The sequence below is a fragment of the Trachypithecus francoisi genome, unplaced genomic scaffold (assembly GCF_009764315.1).
Source record: "Trachypithecus francoisi isolate TF-2019V2 unplaced genomic scaffold, Tfra_2.0 Lachesis_group0, whole genome shotgun sequence".
NCBI classification, from domain to species: domain Eukaryota; kingdom Metazoa; phylum Chordata; class Mammalia; order Primates; family Cercopithecidae; genus Trachypithecus; species Trachypithecus francoisi.
Window position 1 is genome coordinate 31,958,092 of NW_022681453.1, and position 22,200 is coordinate 31,980,291.

The following is a 22,200-nucleotide window of genomic DNA, read 5'->3' on the forward strand; positions in this document are numbered from 1 at the left end:
CTAGGAAAGGAACAAGCAGGTAATAAGGAGGAGTCCAATACTCCCTCTAGAGGCCAATTCGTAGGCCTTCCAGATAAGCCATTTTGTGTTGTATTTATTATTCAATGTGAGTCCTGAAGCTGCTTTGAGAACTATCCAAGGACGAAACCTAAAAAGATCCTAGATGCAACCACATCTGTGTCACTTTCTGTCTCCCTAGACTGGTCACTACACCCCAGGTATTGATTTTTAAATTTCCAAAACACCAAATCCTTTTCCTACAAAGCTATTATCACTATATGCAATTATACATTCTTTTGTGATTAACAGCTCTCTCTTCCACCAGAATGAGTACTAGGACCATGTCTGTTTCTATTAACTACCATATTTCCAAGACCTGGCACCTAGTAGATTCTCAATAGAGATTTGCTAAATAAATGAGTAAACCCACCTAATGTATTTGGCCATCAAAACCCACTGGATAATGCCTATATACTTTTCTATATTGTATTTTTAGCTATAATATGTCGCTGAATTTCCTGTATCAAGACTGATTAATAGAGTGAACTTTCAGGAGCTGGGCTAAGCATTTTATTGCATTACTTCTTTTATCCTTGGCAAAAATACTATGAAAATGTATCTCATTACTGCCCCTTTTTACAGTTGGAAAACTGAGGCTTTATTGGGTTCTAGGGCTACTTGGAAAGAATTGAGATTCGACTTCAGGACTGCCTGATCTCAAAGACTGCAGACTTAACCACTATGTGATAATTCCTATTCTAAAAACCTATATATAATAAGACCAACATAAAAAATTTTCAATGAAGATCAAGCAGAATAATGAATGTAAAGGGCTTAGCACAGCACCTGACCCATAGTAAACATAGAACCAATAGAGCTGTTAATATTAATGCTACTACTAATACTATTAATTTATCTTGAACAGTTATTAATTTGCTAATGTTACTATTAACTTGCTTTGAAAGATTTGTGCTAGTTGTAATAAAAAGATTAGGCAGGATCAATGGAAAATTGAATCAGGTTTTGAGGAGTGTTTTTAACATATGATTTATGACACTATTGCAGAAAGCTAGTAAAGACTTTGCATCTATTCGGAGTTCACCAAACAGCCAGGAATACCTCCCTCTTGCACCAAGATTATAAAATCAATTGCCTGTAACTGAAATAAAGAGAGAGATGCAGGGGATCTAAAAATCTTCTTTTCACAAGAAAAGTTAAAAACAAGAAATAGAAAGTATCTGTTCTACAGCTGAGCAACCACAGATTAATTGATAAAGTTCTCTGGGAGCAGTCTAGAAAAGAAAAAGTGCAGTATGTCAATCATAATAAAATATAACTTCGGGGAAAAAGCAATGAAACCCTACATTGATTCTCAAGCATCAGCCAGATTCTTCATGCATAAAACAAGATGATTGATCATTATCCAGGCCTTGTAACAGAAGAACATCAGCTTCCACTACATCTCTCTTTTTGCAAAATCCTGATTAATTGACAGTGTGACAATAGTGTATCTTACAGTTCTTACATGAAGCAACTCAGGCAGTGTAGAGATTGGAAAGATATAGGCCACTGGAGGGAGGAGAACAGATCTCCCTTGGCTGGTCTCCCCACTCTCTTCCATCTTTAGAACAGTACCCAGCCCATAGCAGGGAAGATAATAAAGTGTGAACAGATGACTGGGAAAAGAGACAGAAACAGCAATGGACAAATGAAAAAATCAATGGGATTTGGAGTCAAACAGACCTGAGTTTGGTACCCAACCTCTCTACTTACTTAACTTCTCTGAGCCTTTCCTTCTTCATTTGTAAAATAGAAAACCTAACAGCTACTTTGCAGGGTTGTGGTGAAGATGAAATGAGGTGGAATAGATAAGGCATTATATCTTATATATGGTAGACCTTCATTCAATACAACGAGGTTCACCTTCCAGTGAGGGACACAGACTTTGGAGCTTGACAAACCTATGTTGCAACCAAAGTTTAGCAGCTTAGTAACTGTGAGATGTCTGGCAAATCACTTAATCTTTCTGAACCTTGACTTTCTCACCGGTAAAATACAGTCAATAATAGTCACCTCAAAGTGTCATTATGAGAATTAAACAAGTAACGCATGGAATGCACAGTGTATGATACACAGTAACAGATAAATGATAGCCATGTTTGTATCCCTGCTTAATTTTTGTTATGAACCTAAACAATCATGGCCTTCTAAAAGCAACTGTGTTTTTATAAGATTCAGAACATAGATTGTGGAGCGAAATTCCCTCGGTTGAAATCCTGGCTGTGCACCTTTCAAACTAGGTTTAAGTAATGTATCCCAACTATAAAATGGGATTACAATAGTACCTACCCCGAAAGGATTGTTGGGAAATTAAAGAAGCAAATGTATGTAAAACTTCAATAAGTGTTCTCTAAGTGTTGGCAACTCTCATCATCATCACCATTACTAACACCACCATTATTGCTATCATCATTATCATCATGATCATCTCTTGAAGATGTCACAAAATCATCTCTTTAGAAACTGCTACCTCCCCAGTTAAAAATATAACAATGATATTAATTGAAATTTATTCCAGCTACAACACTGAAAATATAGGCAGCCTGGTTTTCAGTCCCTTACCACTTCTGTGGGCCTCTTCCTGCAGAGAGCTCTACCTGAGCTCAGAGAAAACCATGCTTGGAGAAAGCACAGAGACCCCCAGTAAGGGATAAATGTGGAGCCTCCAGCTCTTGGATGTCCGTAAGAAAAACTGAGGTAGGGTGTGAACCAGAGGTAATTCAGAGGCACTTTTCCAAGTAAGAGTTTCGCAAATGAAGTGGCTGCTACCCAGAGTCCTTGGCTTATTAGACTGGAGATAACTATCAAAAAGACAAACAGGGTGGGAAGTTCTCATCCAAAATGGAAAAGCCCTAACTCATATGCCAGGCTCCTTGGAGCTGGCCATTTGCATATGATCAGAGACTTTCTGACTTCAATTTCTCCTCTCTAGTAAAGATAAGCAAACTTGATGGCTTGACCACTCTTACCCCAGGAGAATTCCTTTTGCTTATTTAAAACACCAGGCCTGAGCAGGCCTGGCATTGAGTGGAATCTAGAGCTCACCCAGCAGGTTTAAGCCACTTTGCCAGTGGATTTGTCATTAAAGATTACAAAGTGTAGGGGATTAGTGGGATTTGTCTAAGCACACTCAATGTCAGGAAGAAGAGGGACTAGTCTTCTGGGACCAAAAACTCCAAATCTGGTCTAAACTCATTCCATTTACCTCCAGAAACTGAGTTTGTGTTCTTACTCATAAAATACAAACAGTAGTAATACCTGCTTCATAGAGTTGTTGTAAAATAAATGGTGCATATAAAGCATTTTGCACTGTACCTAGTGTGTGATAAGTGCTTGATGGTGGTGGGACCTCTGAATCTTCTATTCCTCTCTTTTCTTTCTCCTCCTTTGGAGGAGAGAGGGAGCTCTCCTCCTACTCTCAGACACTGTCGCTGCCTCCCCCTCCTCTTTTTTCTCCTCCTTCTCCCTTCTTTGTGCTCCCCTCTCCTCACTCTCCTCATCCCCAATTCCTTCCCCCTCCTTTTCTTCCCTTTCTTTACTTCCTTCCCCCTCCTCCCCTTCTCCTTCCCCTAACTCTCCCCCTTCCCCCTCCACTTTCTTTTCCCTATCCTCCTCCTGTCTCCCCATCTACCCTTTCCTCTTCCCTGTTCTGCTACTCCCCCTCTCATCCACGTAATTTCATCATCTACCAGCCACCAGCCTGCCATGTCTTGTTAACAGAGTTGTCAAGCCAGCCTTTCCCCCTACACCTAACACAAAATGCAGCTCATGCTTGGCAGAATTGCCCCTGTGGGCCACCCACCTCCTTCTTTGGGCTGCCAACACAGAGGGCCCAAGCCTCCCTTTGGTCACACTGATTTGCTTTCAGACCAGAGCACTGAGGCAATGAATTGGGTATTCATATAAACCCAACTATGGGACTCTACAGGCCAAGAGGAATGTGGGAGGCATGCTGGCCTTGTCAAAGCTAAGCTGTGGGATGACTTAGCTTTGGACCATCTCAGACCAAACTACCAAAAGAAAGTGTGGCATCGTCCAAACAGGAAAAAGGGCGTCACTGTCACTTGATCATGGATATAAATATGCTTCCATTTGTTAATTGTGGATTAGAACTATGCTTTCCAATAGGATGGCACTAGTAACGTGGTTATTAAGCACTGAAATGTGGTTATTATGAGTTAAGATGTACTGTAAGTGTAAAATACACATCACATTTCAAAGACTTAGTATCAAAAAAGTAAAATAGTATACTAATAATTTTAGATTGATTATATGAAATAATAATTTGACGTATTGGGGTTTGTTGTATTAACATGTAATATATTAATATAATTAATTGCATCAATTTCTCTCTTTGCTTTGTTTAAATGTGGCTACTTTAAAGCTTAAAATTACATATGCAGCTCCTATTTGTGGCTTGCATTAGATTTCTTCAGGCGTTCTCATTCCCTGCTCTTACCACCAGGGCCACAATTATTATTCTTTAAGTCATTTTTAAAATTTAAATCAATGTGTTTTTGAATAAGACCCTGGACCACTATTGAATATAGAAATCCAGCATTATTTGACATAGTTAGAAGACAAACATACATCAACAGAAAATGAACAGTGCTGTATTCTGGCTACATAGGTATACCATTGCTTACTTGAAGGAGGTGAGCCTAGAGCCAGTTTTCTTTGACGAAAAGAATTAAAAGATTAGCACTTGTTAACTAAGCATTGAAAACAGCGTAGCACCCAACTGAGACTTTACTAGTCAGACTGAAAGGAAATTGGGAAGGAGAATGCCTTTCTCCCTATGTAGGGATGTAGCAATATTGTCTATTGCTCGTTCCCACCAGGATAGGCAACCCCAACTTCAGAAAACCTGGGCATAATGAAAAAACACTCACTAAACAGGGAACCCAATGTCCTGAATTCAAATCTCAATTACTTGTGACAACTTGGACACATCACTGAATCTAGTTTCCTCATCTGTAAAATGGATATAACGATCTTCTCCCTCACACAGTTGTTGTGAAGGTCATACGATCTTCGTTGAAAACTGTAGGTGCTCTCTGGAAGTCAGATGTCGTTATTATTAATACTTCAAATGAAATAATGAAACAATCCCATAAGTGGATGGAACAGAAACTTGTTCTATTTAGCTAGCCATTTTTTAGCTCCCTTCCAAGACAAGTCCAAAGCTCTGCCCCCAGCTGAGCAGCCATCTTGCTATTTGCTTTCTGTGTTTCCTGATCTATAGTGTCATTCTAAAATTATTGGAGGCTGAATTAGCAAAGTGATCCATTTACAGTGCAGATGAGAGTGACTCTCTGGACTGTCCACTTTCCAGTATAGCCTCTCAGTATAAAAGTGTCAGCAACAGAAATAAATAACAAAGCCATCAAGTAACCAAAACAGACAATAAAGTCATTGGATTAAAATATTGGTAATATTTACTAATAGGTAGAAATTGAATATTTGTTTATTTTTTATCAATATCTAGTGGAGTTGCTTGTGCCACTATTAGAAAGAGATGGAGACAGGTTTACCTGGTTCTGAAATGCTAAATTTTCTGTCACCAAAGATGACCCCCTTTTCTATACCCCAGGGTGATCCCAGACACCCAGATTCATACTATTAATTTCGTTTAGCAAAAAATATGTTTGCTTACAGCAACTTATGAGAAGTGAGGGCAACAAACTAAATGGAAACAAACCACCCAGCCAACATTAAACCAGTCTGCTTCCTTAATTGAGGAAGCTGTTTCTTGGTTCACTGAACAGATACTTAAAATATACTACAGAAACACATCCAGGTTTCATGTCAAAGTTGTTTAGGTACCGAATGAGATGAATAGCTCAGAGTACATTTATGAACCATGTAATAAACTATGGGCAAATAAATCACTTAATACTCTTAGTTGCAGTTTCTTCATCTGTAATATAAGGCCAGTGATGCCTCCTCTGACTATTTTTGGGGTTTTATGGGGACTACATAGAACACAAGTATAAGCAAGTGCCTTTTGGAAACACTGAAGAACATTTTGAAGGGCAGCCTCTTCACTCTATGGGAATAAATAACACAAGAAAAGCGAGCAGAAAAGGTCTTCAAAGGCTTAATGTATGCATGATAACCTAGCAGCAAATGTTAAAATGTATCTTCCGTATCCACACTATCTCTGTTAGACAGACAGGGATCATATTTGTAAACAACTGGATTCTGAACCATCAGAAGGAATTCACTTCTCAAGTGTGAGCTATTTACTTCTGATACTACTGAAGACAGTTTAAGGCAGACCATTACATGGCATTAAATAACACAAATGAGAAAGCTATCCCATATTCGATTTAACTGCAAGCCTTGTGCTTAGGTCATGCCAGTACAGTTATGTACCCCATTACGGATGTTTTGGTCAACAATGGATCACCAACAATATGTGATGGTGGTCCCATTAGATTATAATGAAGCTGAAAAAGTCCTATCCCCTGGTAACATCATAGCCATCGTAATGTTATGGTAGCATAATCACTCTATTTTAAACATTAATTTAGTGTAGTCAAATCATACAGAATTTATAAAGTCTACAGTAGTGCACAGTAATGTCTGTCCTAAGCCTTCACATTCAACTTCCAGTGCTGCAAAGCTCCATTCATGGTAAGTGCCCTATCCAAGTGTACTATTTTTTATCCTTTATACTATATTTTTACTGTACCTTTTCTATGTGTAGATGTGTTTAGATACACAAATACTTATCATCATCATGTTACAATTGCTTGCAGCATCCAGAACATTCACATGCTATACAGGTTTATACCCTGGGAGCATAGGCTATACCCCTTGGTGTCTCCATTTCCTCAACTGTAAATGGGGTCAGGATTGGTGTCTATTTCATGGTGCAGTTGTCAGGATTAAATGAGTCAAAACATGTAAACTTGGAATAATACTTGACATAATAAGCACTCAATAAATGTTACGTATGAATATTATTATTTGAACAAATAAATCTAACATAGTTTTCTCCAATTTCCAATTGATAGGTATTCACATGACTACTCTTTTTTAAGTATTTCCCCATTCTATGGGCCTTTCTACAAGTCTATTTCTAATTATGATGAATATAAATAATGAAAACCATCATACTATAGGTAATGCTTTAAGGTGACTGTGGGCCCTAACAAATATGTAATATCAAGAGAACAGAGCCCATATTTTACATTTTTTTATCCTCTGTAAGACCTTTCTCAATACTCACACATTACTCAAAAATTACTATTTGAAAAAAAGCATGAATGAATGAAGGTACCGGATTGAACATGAACAGAAAGTCATGATTTGACACAGTCAATCTGGTTATTTATTTGCCACTATTAGAAAGAGATGGAGACAGGTTTACCTGGTTCTGAAATGCTAAATTTTCTGTCACCAAAGATGACCCCCTTTTCTATACCCCAGGGGATTCTATACCCTATTCTATACCCCAGGTATAGAATTTCAAATTCAGACCCAACACTTGAGTTTCTTTATTCCAAATGTTTGCATTACTGTTGAAACAGCTATAGATATTGTATTTGTTTGCTTGTTTATACCTCTACCTAATCTCAGAAAGGCTCATAAGGACATTTAAAAACCAAGGTGTAATTGAATAAAAATGAAAAGTAAAAAGAAGAAAGGGAATATAAAACAAAATAAGGAATCGGGTTAAAATACCCATGCCATCAAAACCCTATGAATGGGTCACACATTGGCCTTTAATTTTCTAGAGCCAGCATGAAAAAAGGTGAACTGGTGAGTTAATTCACAACAGCCACTGGATGGAGTGACTTGCAGAAGATTCAGCCACTCTTAGTAGTGAGACCCTCGAGAACATTCTCCACAAAAATCACACCTAACAAATGTCTGGCACAACAGCATCTTTAGAGTGTGAAAGTTCCCTCAGTGTAGATCATGGGATCATGATGAAAAATAATTCGGCCACACCATGAGAGCAAGATACAGAGCAAGTCAGATGCACTATGCCTTCGGGCAGGAAACAAATGCATGCCAAATTTTCTACTTGAGGAGATTATTATTAAGAGCAAAAGAGCAGCCTGTTTCTGTTGGTGTATCAGATTTACTTGTTTTCTTTCCTGGTCGGTATTTTTATCATTTTAGGTAAGCAGTATGCAACATTTTTACTATAGTCAAACATATAAATAGTCAATCTGAAAATTTTTTCTACTATGTTCTAATGGTCTCAATCTTAGACAGTCTCTCCCACCTGCCACCCGATCCGAGTCATGAGGGAGGATGAGAGAAGTAGCCCCCGTCATCAGCGTCATGAGAGAGGATGTGAGAGGTAGCCCCCATCATCAGAATTTTGGAGATGGTCTCTAAAACACTCATCCCATTAAATCCTGGAAAGTTTGTTTGATAGGGATAAAAGCTTCTTTCCCCTGCAAACAGCAGATCATTTTCAGGCCCAGACACACCTAAATTTGAATTCTGTCTCTGCCACTTTCTATGTGTTACCTTATATCTGTGTATCTGTGAGTTTCAACTTTCTCCTCTATTTTTTTTTTTTTTTTTTTTTTTTGAGACGGTATCTCGCAGTGTCGCCCAGGCTGGGGTGTAGTGGCACGATCTTGGCTCACTGCAAGCTCTGCCTCCCAGGTTCACTGCATTCTCCTGCCTCAGCCTTCCGAGTTGTTGGGACTACAGGTACCTGCCACAACACCCGGCTCATTTTTTGTATTTTTAGTAGAGATGGGGTTTCACCGTGTTAGCCAGGATGGTCTCAATCTCCTGACCTCGTGATCTGCCCGCCTCGGCTCCCCAAAGTGCTGGGATTACAGGCGTGAGCCACCACGCCCAGCCTCAGCTTTCTCCTCTTTAAAATGGGCATAAAAATACTGTCTAACATGATTATTGTAAGAATAATTTTATACAAAACCTCTCACCCATAGCAGGCACTCAAAAACATTACAGCTCTTACTGTCTTCCACTTAACATAGCTCCACATTGGTTAACACATTGTTAACCAATAACATATAGATAACACATTGGTTTGTTAAGTGAACAAATGAATGAATGAATGAGTGAACATCGCCATCCAAGAGTCTTAAACAATTAGCAGATCTGTCTACATGTTTGGAATCAGGACAGCTTGGTGGTTAAGAACTTGGACTCAGTATTCAGGTTGCCTAGGTTTGAATCCTGATGCCATCACGAATTATCTGTGAAGTCTCAGACAAGCTATTCAACTGCTCTCTATGTTAGTTTGACATCTGCAAATAGGATGATGTACCATTCCTTACAGGGATGTTAGGTGTGGGTTATAAAGTCCTTAGCATCATTCCTGGGATATAGTAAGCATTTAATAAATATGACTATTTATTTTATAGAAAGATAAATATAATATCATAAAGCTTTCTTTTATTTGTTTTTCAAAATGTTTTCGCTGGTTCCAGTGCTATGGGATCTTAAATTTTTCCAAAAAGCAAACCAAATAGTTATATAAAGAAATCAACTTGTTTCTAGAACTCACATTTTCTTTTACCGTTTTCTATTCTGGTTTGTTTCTGTAGGACTTCATTGTCACTGTAGTCTTTTCGTTCTTGTGGTTGGTGGGTTCATCAGCTTGGGCAAAAGGACTGTCTGACGTCAAAGTTGCAACAGATCCCAAGGAAGTATTGCTACTAATGTCAGCTTGCAAACAGCCATCCAACAAATGCATGGCTGTCCACAGCCCTGTTATGTCAAGCTTAAACACTTCTGTGGTAAGTATTTTTCATCTGTGCTTTACTGTTCATATCTTTGTGTGCCAGTCAAAATAATAAGAAAAACATCTCAGAAGTCATCTTGAAAATTGTTGCCTACAAAACTAGGCCAGTCAAAAGGTGAGATAGTTTACCTCAGGTGCAGGATGATCACTTGGCCCTCAGGTGTTTTATTGTCAGAATCCATCATTTGTAATGTTGCCAATTAAGGAGTTCTTAATAAGAACCCAGCAGGCATTGGCAGCTGCTGCTTAGGTGACAGTTCAGTTGAAACTCTAAGCCAGAAGCAAATATAAAATCTGAACACTACCCGGACGTTGTGGCTCATGCCTATAATCCCAACACTTTAGGAGGCCAAGGTGGGAGGATCCCCTGAGGTCAGGAGTTCAAGACCAGCCTGGCCAACATGGTGAAACTCCATCTCTACTAAAAATACAAAAAAAAAAAAAAAAAAAAAAAACTAGCCAGGCATGGTGACTCATGCCTGTAGTCCCAGCTACTTGGAAGGCTGAGGCATGAGAATCGCTTGAATGTAGGAGGTGGAGGTTGCAGTGAGCCAAGTTCAGGCCACTGCATCCAAGCTTGGGTAACAGAGTGAGACTCAGTCTCAAAAAAAAAAAAAAAAAAAATCTGAACTTTAAGGTTGAAGCCAGACAAAAGTTAAAAGGAATAGTTGAGCGCATACAAGTTCCTGGGGAGAAAACACTGTTCAAGCCACATGTAGTTAGAATATACCCAACTGATTAGAGAAAAATACACAGACCTAGTAGGGTAAAAAAAGAAATTCATAATGTAAAAAAGTACTCCTAATAGCTATGGTAATTTTTGAATTTTCTCCATGCTTCTGGTTTAGTTACTTTATAACTTTAGAAAAGCTGCACTGTATTAGTTGAACAAAGTCAAATGTTTTCATCAAGAGTATGGCTCTCACAAGAAAAAAGAAAATCTGACAGCAGGGACACTAAATTGGATTTTTAATTTATAAGTGTAAGAACTTGTATTCTTCCAAAGAAAGAAGCTGTATCTGAGAAATACATAAGCTATAACGGCAGCAAAAAGCAGCAGTTATCGAAGAATAGAAGGCTCAGCAGTGTTTGCTGAAAGAACATTCTTTAGCACACCCTAGAAATAATTATCTTTGCTTCAAGATTAACCTGTGTTTCTACAGCTTTCTGAAATTCAATCTGGGAAGGCACTTAGGAAGAGAAAAAAGGGTTGCTACTCTGACTGGACTGTGATTTCTGCTTTGGTGAGATAGTAACCATGAAAATAAACTCTGCATTAGGGTCTCACAATCATTTTTATTCATTGCTGACCACAGTTGTAAATGAATACTTTGAAGTATACATTACCATATTTACTTATACTTTTGTAGTTTGTTTATAGACAGTATTTAATGAAAGCTATTACAACACTGATCTCAAAATCTAACAGGACAAAGATAAAATTGCTTGATATGTTTGTCAGTTTAATAATTAACTCCCAATAAATTATGACATTCTGCATGTTTCTTCTAATTCCACTTCTGATATATCTGATAATTTTTGGACTAAAAGATAGAAATTATGAACGAAAAACAATGTGATGTGTCTCCTAAAACCAAAATAAAGAATGAATTGAAAGCAAATAATGTGATGTGTGTGAAAGGACAGGTCCAGTGGTGTTGTAGTGATGTATCCATATCAGTTAACAGTCTTCCAGCTCCTAGTGACAGAAAACTCAATTCAAACTGGCTAAGGCAAACCAATCCTTATATCCCTAAAATCTGTTTTTGCAGTCCACTTCTGGTACCAATGTTTGTATGCATCAGAATAATCAAAGCTGACTCTAGCTACAACAGGAAACAAGTTTTTGGAAGGATATTAAGTAGCTCATACAACTTGATGAAACCTGAAGAAACAGGTTCTAGAAAGAGCAGAATCTAGAGCAGAATGAGAGTTCTAGATGTTCAGTACCAAATAATTGTTGCTTAGAGTTGCCATTAGTGGAAAGTTTTACCTAACCTTGCATTGCTCTGCTCAAAATGCAAAGTACCAGGAGAGAACTCAAGCCATTTGACTGAAGCTTGGCTCTGCAAAGAAAATCAGATTTCTATTACCAAAAGCAGGGGAAAGGACATTAATCAACCAAAACACAATATTTTTATTACAAATTGTTTGGCTTCAAATCATATTGAGCTAGCTTATGCAAAAACTGAAAATAGTTGGAAAGACATTAAAAGTGTGTCTTCCCGGGGCAGAACCTAGAAGCCAAGAACTGGAAGACTGTCAGGAAGCTGGACAATTCTCATCCTCCATCTCCCATCTCTCTTTCTTTCTGTGTCCCTGTCCCTTTCTGCATGTTTGTTACATTATTCTCTCTTTTCAGATGAAATTTCATTTCTTTTTCTTTTTTTTCATCCACACAGCAGAAGATAGCCACTCTACAGTTTCTATGTATTTTTTAAAGAAACAGCTTGGACTGAGCAAAAATCACTCAGGTCCAATTGCAAATTTCTGGTAGAGAGTATCTTTTTAGCCCACCTTAGGCCAGATGTCCACCTCAGTCTCATCAGTTATGAATAGAGGGTTTGGTGAATGTTGTAGTAGAAACATGACTCAGAGAACACACTTTGCTGGGCAAACACAGGTTTTGGAGTAGGAGCCAGACACGTACCACAATAAATGACCTTCTACAAGTAAATGAATAAGGAAATAATAATGATATTCTCTACCTTGATAACAAATTTACTATCTTCAAAGCACTTTGGCACCTAAATTTTACAGTAACACTAAAATGTAGGTAAGATATCCAGATACTACAAATATTGGAAGCTGAGGTAAACTCTCTAATCCTTAGTTTTATCATCTGTAAAATGGGGATAACTGTACAACAGACCTCAATACTGTTGAAAGAATTCAGTGAGATAATCTATTAAAAAAAATACTTAGCATCATGCCCAGCTTATGGCAAATGCTCAATACGTGTCAACTGAAAACGGCTACTAAAATACGATCATTCTTAAATGTCATACAGTGTTAGAGCCTAAAGAGGGGAGGAAGAAATAGGTTTTAGTCTCTCAATTTCTTTCAAAGTTTCACTGGGCACAAATATTTTAGCCATAATTTCCACTTCTGCTTCTCCAGCTTCACTCCTAAAAATCTTAGTACATCTCTTTAGACAATCTAGATCTTGTCTTCCCATTTTTTGCATGTTACGTAGAGTGTCTTTCAATCTCTCTTTCTGTCGTCCCCAAGTCTGAGCTTGAATCAAATTCTTACCCCAATTTCAGTTGCAACAAAATGGCAAAAAGGAGTTCAAAGGCCCGAGTGCCCCTAAAATGTGCCAGCCAAGAGATCTGTGATGCTGGACTGAAAAATGAGTACTCCTTAAATATGCCCATTGAAATGCCTTGTTCACCTTCTTTCTTTTAAGTAGCATTTCCTTGATGTCTAAGTTTTTCTTCAGCATCCCTTTTCTTAAAACCTAATAGTAACAGGGAAAAGAGAGAGATCAATAGATAGGAAATAGCTAAAATTACATCCCTGGACAGAGCCATGCCTGAAAAGATCCCTTGATAATTTTTCCTGTTCTTCCCTCCCCTCCCCTCCCCTCCCCTCTCTTTTCCTCCCCTCCCCTCCCCTCCTGTCCTCTCCTCTCTCCTGTCTTCTCCTCTCTTCTCCTTTTCTTTTTTCCTTTCCTTTCCTTTCCTTTTTTCTTTTTTTTTTTTTTTTTTTTTTTGAGACAAAGTTTTGCTCTGTCACCCAGGCGGGAGGTGCAGTGGTGCAATCGTAGCTCACTATAGCCTGGAACTCTTGGGCTCAACGGATACTGCTGCCTCAGCCTTCCAAGTACCCCTTCTGAGTACCTGGGACTACAGGCATGTGCTGCCATGCCCAGCTAAATTTTTTTTTTTTTTTTAAGAGACAAGGTCTTGCTATGTTTCCCAGGCTCTTCGATAATTTTTTTATGCTCATATATTGACATATACTTACAAAGGTGCAATTTAATCAAGATCCCCCATTTAATGGAAAATATTCTGGTTACCATACACATGGTAAAATGGTCCTGTATGCAAATTAGAGTTTTGTCAGTAGTTAACTGATTTATTTTGTTCGAGCAACTATTACACCTTATTTATGTTTTGTATCTCCCTCAGCAGGTAGCCTAGAGCATGGCACAAAATAGGTTCTCAATTAGTGTAAAAAGGAAGGAAAGAGGATGCAAGAGGAGAGAAGGAAGAAGGAGGGAGGTCTGGATAAACCAGTCTTTAATTAGATCAGTTGGGGGCCTAGATACTTGATTTTGGCTATTGTCTCAAGAACATGATCTCATTGTTTATGCCTCAGTTCAATTTATACTGCAGCAAAGAAAAAGAAAAAGTCTACAAAATACAATTCACGGAAATATTTTAGAAAATGATTCAGAACATAGTTTACCTTTAGTAAGTATTTGCTAATGTGTCCAGCACTGTCCAGCTACTTTACACATACCCGCTTTAATCCTCCCAACTATCTTCCAAGAAAGGAATTCTTGTCTCCATTCCATACAAGAAACAAAACAAAAACAAAAATGAAGTCTACAGACTAAATGCCTTGTCCCAGGTAGCAGGGCAAGAAAATACAGTCCCCACGGCACTTTGATTTCAAAGCCTATAGAGATTACTCTAAGACTAAGATTCCATTCATGTGCTGCTAAAATATTGAAATATTTTGATAGTCTCAGCTCCAAGTCTCCAAGGCCAGCTTCTTGACTACACCAGTGCCCCCTCTGCCACCACTACTCACAAGCCACTATGGATCATCTCACTGTCCAGAAACCAAGGGATAAATTTTGACCCAGCAAAGGACTTCCAGCACCCTACTCCAGGACGGTGGCCACTGCCCAAGTCCATTTTGACTGGTCAGCATCGTGCTAAGGGGTGGTGACTAAATATACTTTAATGTTATCACAGCTTTGCATTATACTACTGTTACCTGTCTCCATTAGGGGGGTTATTAAAACAGACTGCCTGTGGTTAATTCCCAAGTCAATCAACCAGCCTTGGAAAAGGCTGCAGAACAAGCCATGGAATGAGGACTTCTGTTTGGGCCTCATGCAACAGCAAACAGTACTGCTTCCATCAAACCGTAGGCCCTGGGGAAGCAACACGCAGTCCTCTGACTCACCGACACCCTCCTGGAGAGTAGGAGGAATTTCCATAGGAAAGTTTCACATCCAGTTCTTACGAAAATATTTTGTATTTCTCTGAAACCTGCACTTTGTTCATAGTCTGGTTTCAGCATTCACTTATCCCCGTGAGAGGCACAGAAAGTGCAGTTATTCAAACAGTCAACCTCTCAATATGCTATCATGCATATGTTTATTTGCACATCACCTGTACCATTGCTTATCCTATATTTTTAATTGACTCTCTTTCTTTATATGATTACAATTAATGGAAAAGCAAAAGCCGTATCTCTAACCATAAAGAGAAGAACGCCTTATAAATGAATGCACCATTATTAAAGTGAAAATTCGCAGCCCTGTGCCATCTGGAAATATCTTACACACCATGAAGGGCACTTTATTTGGAGAATAAATGATGCCTTAAGTAAGGGTTCCAGTTGTGAAGACAGAACAGGGTTTGGATCCCAGATCTACTATTCAGCAAGCCACATGCCCTTAGACAAGATTTCCACATCTTTAATATGGGTATGACAATAGCAACTTTTTCTTAGACTGATTCTTAGACCAAGGGAATTGATACACATAAAGCCCTTTATGTAGTGCCTGACATGTAGTGCATCTAATAAAGGTCAAATATTCTAAATGAAATACCAGTTCCAAATGGAAAACTTGGAAGAGGACTCAACATTAAAGTGAAAAGTGATCTTTCGTATTGTGAAGGATTTTCCAAAATTGAAATTTTTCTTGGGTTTTTGTCTAGTCTATCAATTCATTGGCTTTGATTCTCCTTCAGGTCTTTGGATTCTTGAACTTTATTCTCTGGGCTGGAAACATATGGTTTGTTTTCAAGGAGACCGGCTGGCATTCTTCGGGACAGAGATATCTTTCAGATCCGATGGAGAAGCACTCCAGCAGCTATAATCAAGGTGGTTACAACCAAGACAGCTATGGGTCAAGCAGTGGGTACAGTCAGCAGGCGAGTTTGGGGCCATCCTCAGATGAGTTTGGCCAACAGCCTACTGGCCCCACTTCCTTTACCAATCAGATTTAACAGAGTAGCGTTTGCATTCTTCTGGAGATCACCTCACCACCTTCCGTTTCAGTGGCAGAAGAATTTTTTAAGAGTTTCAATCAATTATTAATGCAGAGAGTATTGAATGTAAATCAGAGATCTCTAGTCTTCATTAGGGCAGAAAGTCCTGGGTTGTGATAAATGATACTTAGAGATGAGATGACATGAGGAGATATATTATTCATCATAGATTGCTAATTGGAGAGTACCTTGTTATATATACAGATACTTTCATGGTCATTTTGTATGTGTGTTAAAGTAGTAGAAGTATTTTGTAGCTTAAAGTCTCTAGTATGTAATATGCATAAAGTAAATCAAATAGCACTGAGTTTTCTTATGCATTTTCATGCAAAAGATGTTATAATAATTTCTAGAAGACAATTTGGTGTATCACAACATGCATGTCTTTTTTTTTTTTTAGTTTTAGGTCTGATAGGACAATGAGTCTCTAAGTTATTTGTTTCAGAAAATTATTCTGTTTTTTTATGTGATAAATCAATGCTCACGTGATTTAAGTGCATGAATAAGCATTTTCTCACAAAATGAACATTTGAACTGTGTTTATGAAAATTTTCTGGTTTGCACCATGAATTTGTCAAGTGGATATTTATAGGAATATATTCACTACCTTGTATACTTTGCAAATTTGTCTCTCTGGCTTTACCCAAGTTCTGAATGCATTGTAATTAAGATTTGAGTTTTTCTTTTCCCCTATTGGTAGACATTTAGTGTTACATGTGATAACTGCCCAACATTTATTCTATTTACTTAGCTAAATATTTGCATTCTTGTAACCTTCTATGGTGTTTTTGTGGCTCTTATCTTGTGGACCATAAATAATATGGCCCAATAACTCTTTGTGTTTATGGAGTGTTGTTTTCTTAGAATAATGGAGATGCAGATATAGATACCATAGTCAAGATACTGCCTTGCTGAAGTATTTATTTATAAAGAATATTCTGTAGAACCTCTACTACCAGCTACACTTTTAAATCCTGTTTATTTGTAAAGCTAATATGTTCCTCAATGTAATTATTAAAAATTCTCAAGTCACAGCTAAACTTACTAATTCTGATTTGAGTGTAGCCCATAAATTAAAAATGACTTCTATATGCCACTCTGCATCCCAAAGAGGGTTCTCATGAAATATTCTCCAGAATGTATTCATTATCAAGAAAATGCCAATCTTCACTTCCTCGTTTTAACTCAGTTGAAACACCAGGACCCAATAGAGAGGGCAAGCTGAGCATCTGTATTTCCAGATAAAAGTTGTTATCGATGTATAACCTCGTCGTGTGATTGGTGATGTTGGAAGCATTTTAGCACAAAACAGCCTTGTGTCTTAGATGATATCTGTAACCAGTTTCTGAATCCCGTTGGATAAAACCGTATTGTGATATCTATTTGACGTTAATAAAGTTATTGCATACAATGCTGGCTGGACAATCGACAATTACAACAGTAGAACCTGGTTGGCTTTAACAACGACAGAACGAACAAGGGTTAAATGCACAGTGCCTCCAATCTGTCACCCTGTCCTTGTTTCATGAGCCCAGTGAGGTTCGTTCATTCATTCCACCATTCTAGGACTTCCTATGCACCTGTCACTGTGCATGCCGCTGGGAATGCAGTAATAAAAAGCAAAAACAGGCTGTATGTTAAGAAGCTTACACTCTATTAGGAGAGACTGGCATTAAAATAATCACACCCCAATTATGCTGAGTGCAACAAAGAGAAGCACAGGATTCCACAGGAACATCTATCAGAGAGGTTTGAACTAGTTAGGGAGAAGTCAAGAAGCTTCATACCTGAAGACTAGACATGGTTAAGCAAGGACAAGGTGGGAGAGACGCATGTCCCAGGCAGAGAACAGCCCGGCAAAGCTCTCTGATGGTAGGAGACAGGAAGGATATGTAGGGTTGCCAGAGTTTAATGAACAAGAGGCTTTTCGGGAAGTGTGACTGCTGATGGGGACATGGGTGAAACCTGTCTGAAGGCCTAATCAGGAATTCTGTCTTTATCCTAAAGAAGCTAAGGGAAAGCAATGAAGGATCTTTCAGCAGGGGAGGGATACGATGAGATTAGCATGTTGAAAGGATCTCAATGACTACAGAATAGAGAGAGGATTAGAGGAGGACAAGTGAGAAAAACATCCTGAGGATAAGGAAATAGGCCTTAACTCCTAGCATCTAGGAGGCAGTAGGCTGGGAGTGGGAGGAGGGGATGTGGCATGAGTTCTCCCGGCTCCCACTCCCACTCCTAATTCCCCCTTATATCCTGGGACAATGATTGGATTTGACTGCTTCCTTCAGCACTGTGCAGGAGAAGAAAGTGTCCTCTGCTTTACAAGCTATCATGAACTCGGCAAAGTGGAGAAATCCTCCTAACCAGCAGTGATTTTTACCAGCCTTAGCAGTTCCAAAGCACTCTGAGCACTGATAAATGGAAAACACTACCTGCCCTGATTGAGATAGAGACATGCTTCCATGGTCCATTGCAGATTCGCAATAAAGACCTGCTCTAACCCAATGGGGATTTTGCTAAACTGATTTATTCCTTCAGGTTTCAAGAAAAGAGCAGTAGATTTTTTTTTTTTTTTTGAGACGGAGTCTGGCTCTGTCGCCCAGGCTGGAGTACAATGGTGTGATCTCGGCTCACCACAAGCTCCGCCTCCGGGGTTCACGCCATTCTCCTGCCTCAGCCTCCCCAAGCAGCTGGGACTACAGGCACCCACCACCACGCCCGGCTAATATTTTGTATTTTTAGTAAAGACGGGATTTCACTGTGTTAGCCAGGATGGTCTCGATCTCCTGACCTCATGATCTGCCCACCTCGGCCTCCCAAAGTCCTGGAATTACAGGTGTGAGCCATAAAAAGAGAGTAGCCGGTGAGTTTGAGTCTATGTATCCAATAAGACTAATTTGGAATCTCAGCTTCAGTGCTCACTAGCTGTGTTTCAGGGTGTGACTTCACCTTCCTCCACCCTTGATTTTTTAGGAGGAGGTAAAGCAAAGAAGTTAAATGGGTGGGCCCTGATATCAGATTGTCTGGGTGAGAATCACTGCACTGCCATTTCCTCAACTCTCCTTTTTCTTCCTCAAAGCCTTCTTCAAAGCCCTGGGACTTTTCTGAAGCCACAGCCTACAGGCAAGTGCAGCCTAGAAATGCAGGGGAGTTAACACCCCAGGGAGCATCTTCAAACACTGGGGGATATGGGCAGATCAATACATGCCTTTGGTAAGATACTTAATTTCTCATTCATTCAGTTTCCCCATCTCTACAGTGGGGAAAACAAAAATATCTGCCTGGCAGGATTGATGTCAGGATGAGAAAGATAAACCATCTAGCCATGTGGCAGAATTACAACAGCTTCTCACAAACGGTAAGCACCCTCTGGGTTTTCCTGCAACCAAGGCTAAGACAAGAGCTGGGTGCAAGGAGTTGATTCCGGGAGTCAGGAGTGACAAAGTGGGGAGAATGAGACAGTTAAGGAGGCAAAGCCAATAAAAAGATGTGTTCATGTTGTTGCTGGTAAGCAGTAGGAGCTCAGTTTCATCAGGGTCTCTGAACAGTGCTTATAATGGCTCCAGCAATTATCCATCAAGGAGCAGGAACTGGAGTGTTCACCTACCAATCCCCGGCCCTTATTGATTGAGCGTTGCCCAGAACAGTGGTAACTTTTCCACATTTCCAGGTTATACTTGCCAGGAGACTGAGCAGGCTCCTAGGACTTCAGAGAAACAAGCCCTGAGTGCTAACATCTCAGGCAGTGGGCTGGGGGAAAAGGGAGAGGCACTGGCATGGGTCCTATCACCACCATCCCCTCCCCCATTCCTGGGGACAGGGTCCTTGAGGAAAGATAAAGGGGAAGCCCTGGAGGGGCATGCATGAGGTGGGGAGGGGGCCACTATCAATATGAACCATAACAATCCTTCAAGCTGTGGCTGAAATAGAAGCTGACCAAAGGAAAGCAACATATGGCATGTAAATCACCCACTACAGTGATCAATGAATGTTACTATTCTCACTTAGTCTGTAAAAGGGGGCTGCAGATAGTCCTACCTCATAGGAACTGAGTTGGTTGTGTGTGGAAGAGATTAATGAACTGTATACTACTGAGTATAGTTAGCTGGTTATTGAATGATGAGGTATAAACCTACTCCACACTTACAGAAATCTGAATTTTGGGGATTTTTTTTTAACTTTTGTTTAAGGTTCAGCGGTACGTGTGCAGGTCTATTATATAGGTAAACTCATGTCATGGCGGTTTGATGTACATATTATTTTGTCACTCAGATACTAAGCATAGTACCTGATAGGTGTTTTTTCTGGTCCTCTCCCTCCCACCCTGCACCCTCCAGGAGACTTCAGTATCTGTTGTTCCCTCTGTGTGTCCATGTGTTCTTGTCATTTAGCTCCCACTTATAAGTTCACTTAGGATAATGGTCTCCACCTCCATCTGTGTTGCTGCAAAGGACATGGTCGTGTCATGTCCATGTTGCCCAGGCTGGTCTCAAACTCCTGAGCTTAAGCAATCTGCCTGCCTGGGCCACCCAAAGGACTGGGATTACAGGTGTGAGCTGCACCTGGCCAGCCTTCTCTTCTCACCAACATTTGTTATTTCTTGACTTTTTAATGATAGCCATTCTTACTGGTGTGAGATGGTATCTCCTTGTGGTTTTTTTGAAGCCTGAGTTTTTATAAGTCAAACTTCTAAATATACTGAGTTGAGCAAAATACAGTACCTGGCATCTTTTGAGCTTACACTCAAGATTGGAAGATTCAAATAGTAAACAAGTAAATTAACCAAACATGTAACAATGAACTGCGATTAATGTTGTAAGGAAAAGAAACAAGGGACAGGGTGGGGAGGAGCGGCCTAGGGTGGTCAACAAAGGCCTCTCTGCGGAGGGGACATGTAAGTTGGGACATGAAAAATAGGAAGGAACCAGTCATGTGTAGAATATTTTAGGCAGAGGGGAGAGTACATCCAAGGACCTAAAGAGGGGAGACTGCTGGGTGCCTTGAAATGACTCATAAAACAAAAGCTACTAGGGCTGGACATGCAAGGAGTGGGGCGGGAGTTGGGGCTGCAGAGTTTGAAAGAGCCAGGTTATGAAGGCCCTTGGAGGACATGGAAACAGATTTTATTCTAGGAGAAGTGGGAAGCTACTGGGCAAATAAACAGGACAATGACATGATTTAATTTTCTCTTCAAAGAAATCCCTCTATCAAATTCTTGGCTTTGATATTACACTATCATAAGATAAGATGTCACCTTTGCAGGAAGCTGGGTGAAGGGTTCGTGGAACTTTGTACTATTTTTGCAACTTCCTATAAAGGATGATGCTGAGAATGGATTAATGAAGTCATCAATTCATTCAACCGCTATTTATGGAGCACCTGCCATGTGCTAAGCTTTGTTCTAGGTGCTGGGAGAAAAATAAGATAAATTCAAATAGTGATAAATGTTAAAGAGGAAATAAACCAGGATGGCATGACAGAGAGCAATAGGGTTGGAGGAAGATGGGTACACAAAGAGATGCCAGAAGCCCTGGAATGAGGATATGGCAGCCTGATTAGGATGGGGGCCCCATTCATGCTCAGCAACAGCTCCAGCTGGTTCTTGGGTCTTAAATATTGGTTTGGGGAAATCTTAAACACTGGCCAAAGAATAATAAATCTTCACTTTATAGAAAGCACTTTGTACCGTTCAAAGTTCATAACATCTATAATTTCATTTGATCTCTCATCAGCCCAGTGAAAGGGTAAGTGCCATTGTCCCCATTTGAAAAAAAGTGTCCTATCTCTCTGAGATAAGAATTCAAGTACAAGTAGGAGTGTGGGGAAGAACCAAAGAAGAGAAGGACGACAATAAATCTTCGGTTGCGGAGAAGAGTATTGCTATGGGCAACGGGGGCTCAATCCTGCTAGAGAATATGAAACCCAGGGCAGAACACCACTCAGCCCAACCAGGGCCAAAAGGAGCTGTGATATTTACCTGCTCGCTCCTCTCAGTCATTGAATTAGGGCTGCTCTAAGAAAGTGGCAATTCCCCAGCCCTTTCGGATCACCCTGTGGATGGGCTAGAGCAGATGGAGAAAGCATGTGGAACAGTACGAGGGCTGGCGGTTGGTGGTTATTAGGTCAGTACGCATGCAATGATGAGTCCCAAGAGGA

General features: G+C 39.7%; 1 protein-coding gene across 1 annotated transcript in view; it reads left to right on the plus strand.

Annotated features, from left to right (window-relative positions):
* The window catches only part of SYNPR (synaptoporin), a 337,496-nt gene extending 320,044 nt beyond the window's left edge, over nt 1–17,452 (plus strand). Inside the window, exons 5-6 of the mRNA XM_033210320.1 lie at nt 9,609–9,800; nt 15,742–17,452. Coding sequence (XP_033066211.1) covers nt 9,609–9,800; nt 15,742–15,999 — 450 coding nt within the window. The 3' untranslated portion in view covers nt 16,000–17,452. The remainder of the gene's footprint in view (nt 1–9,608; nt 9,801–15,741) is intronic.
* Nucleotides 17,453–22,200: the final 4,748 nt, after the last annotated feature.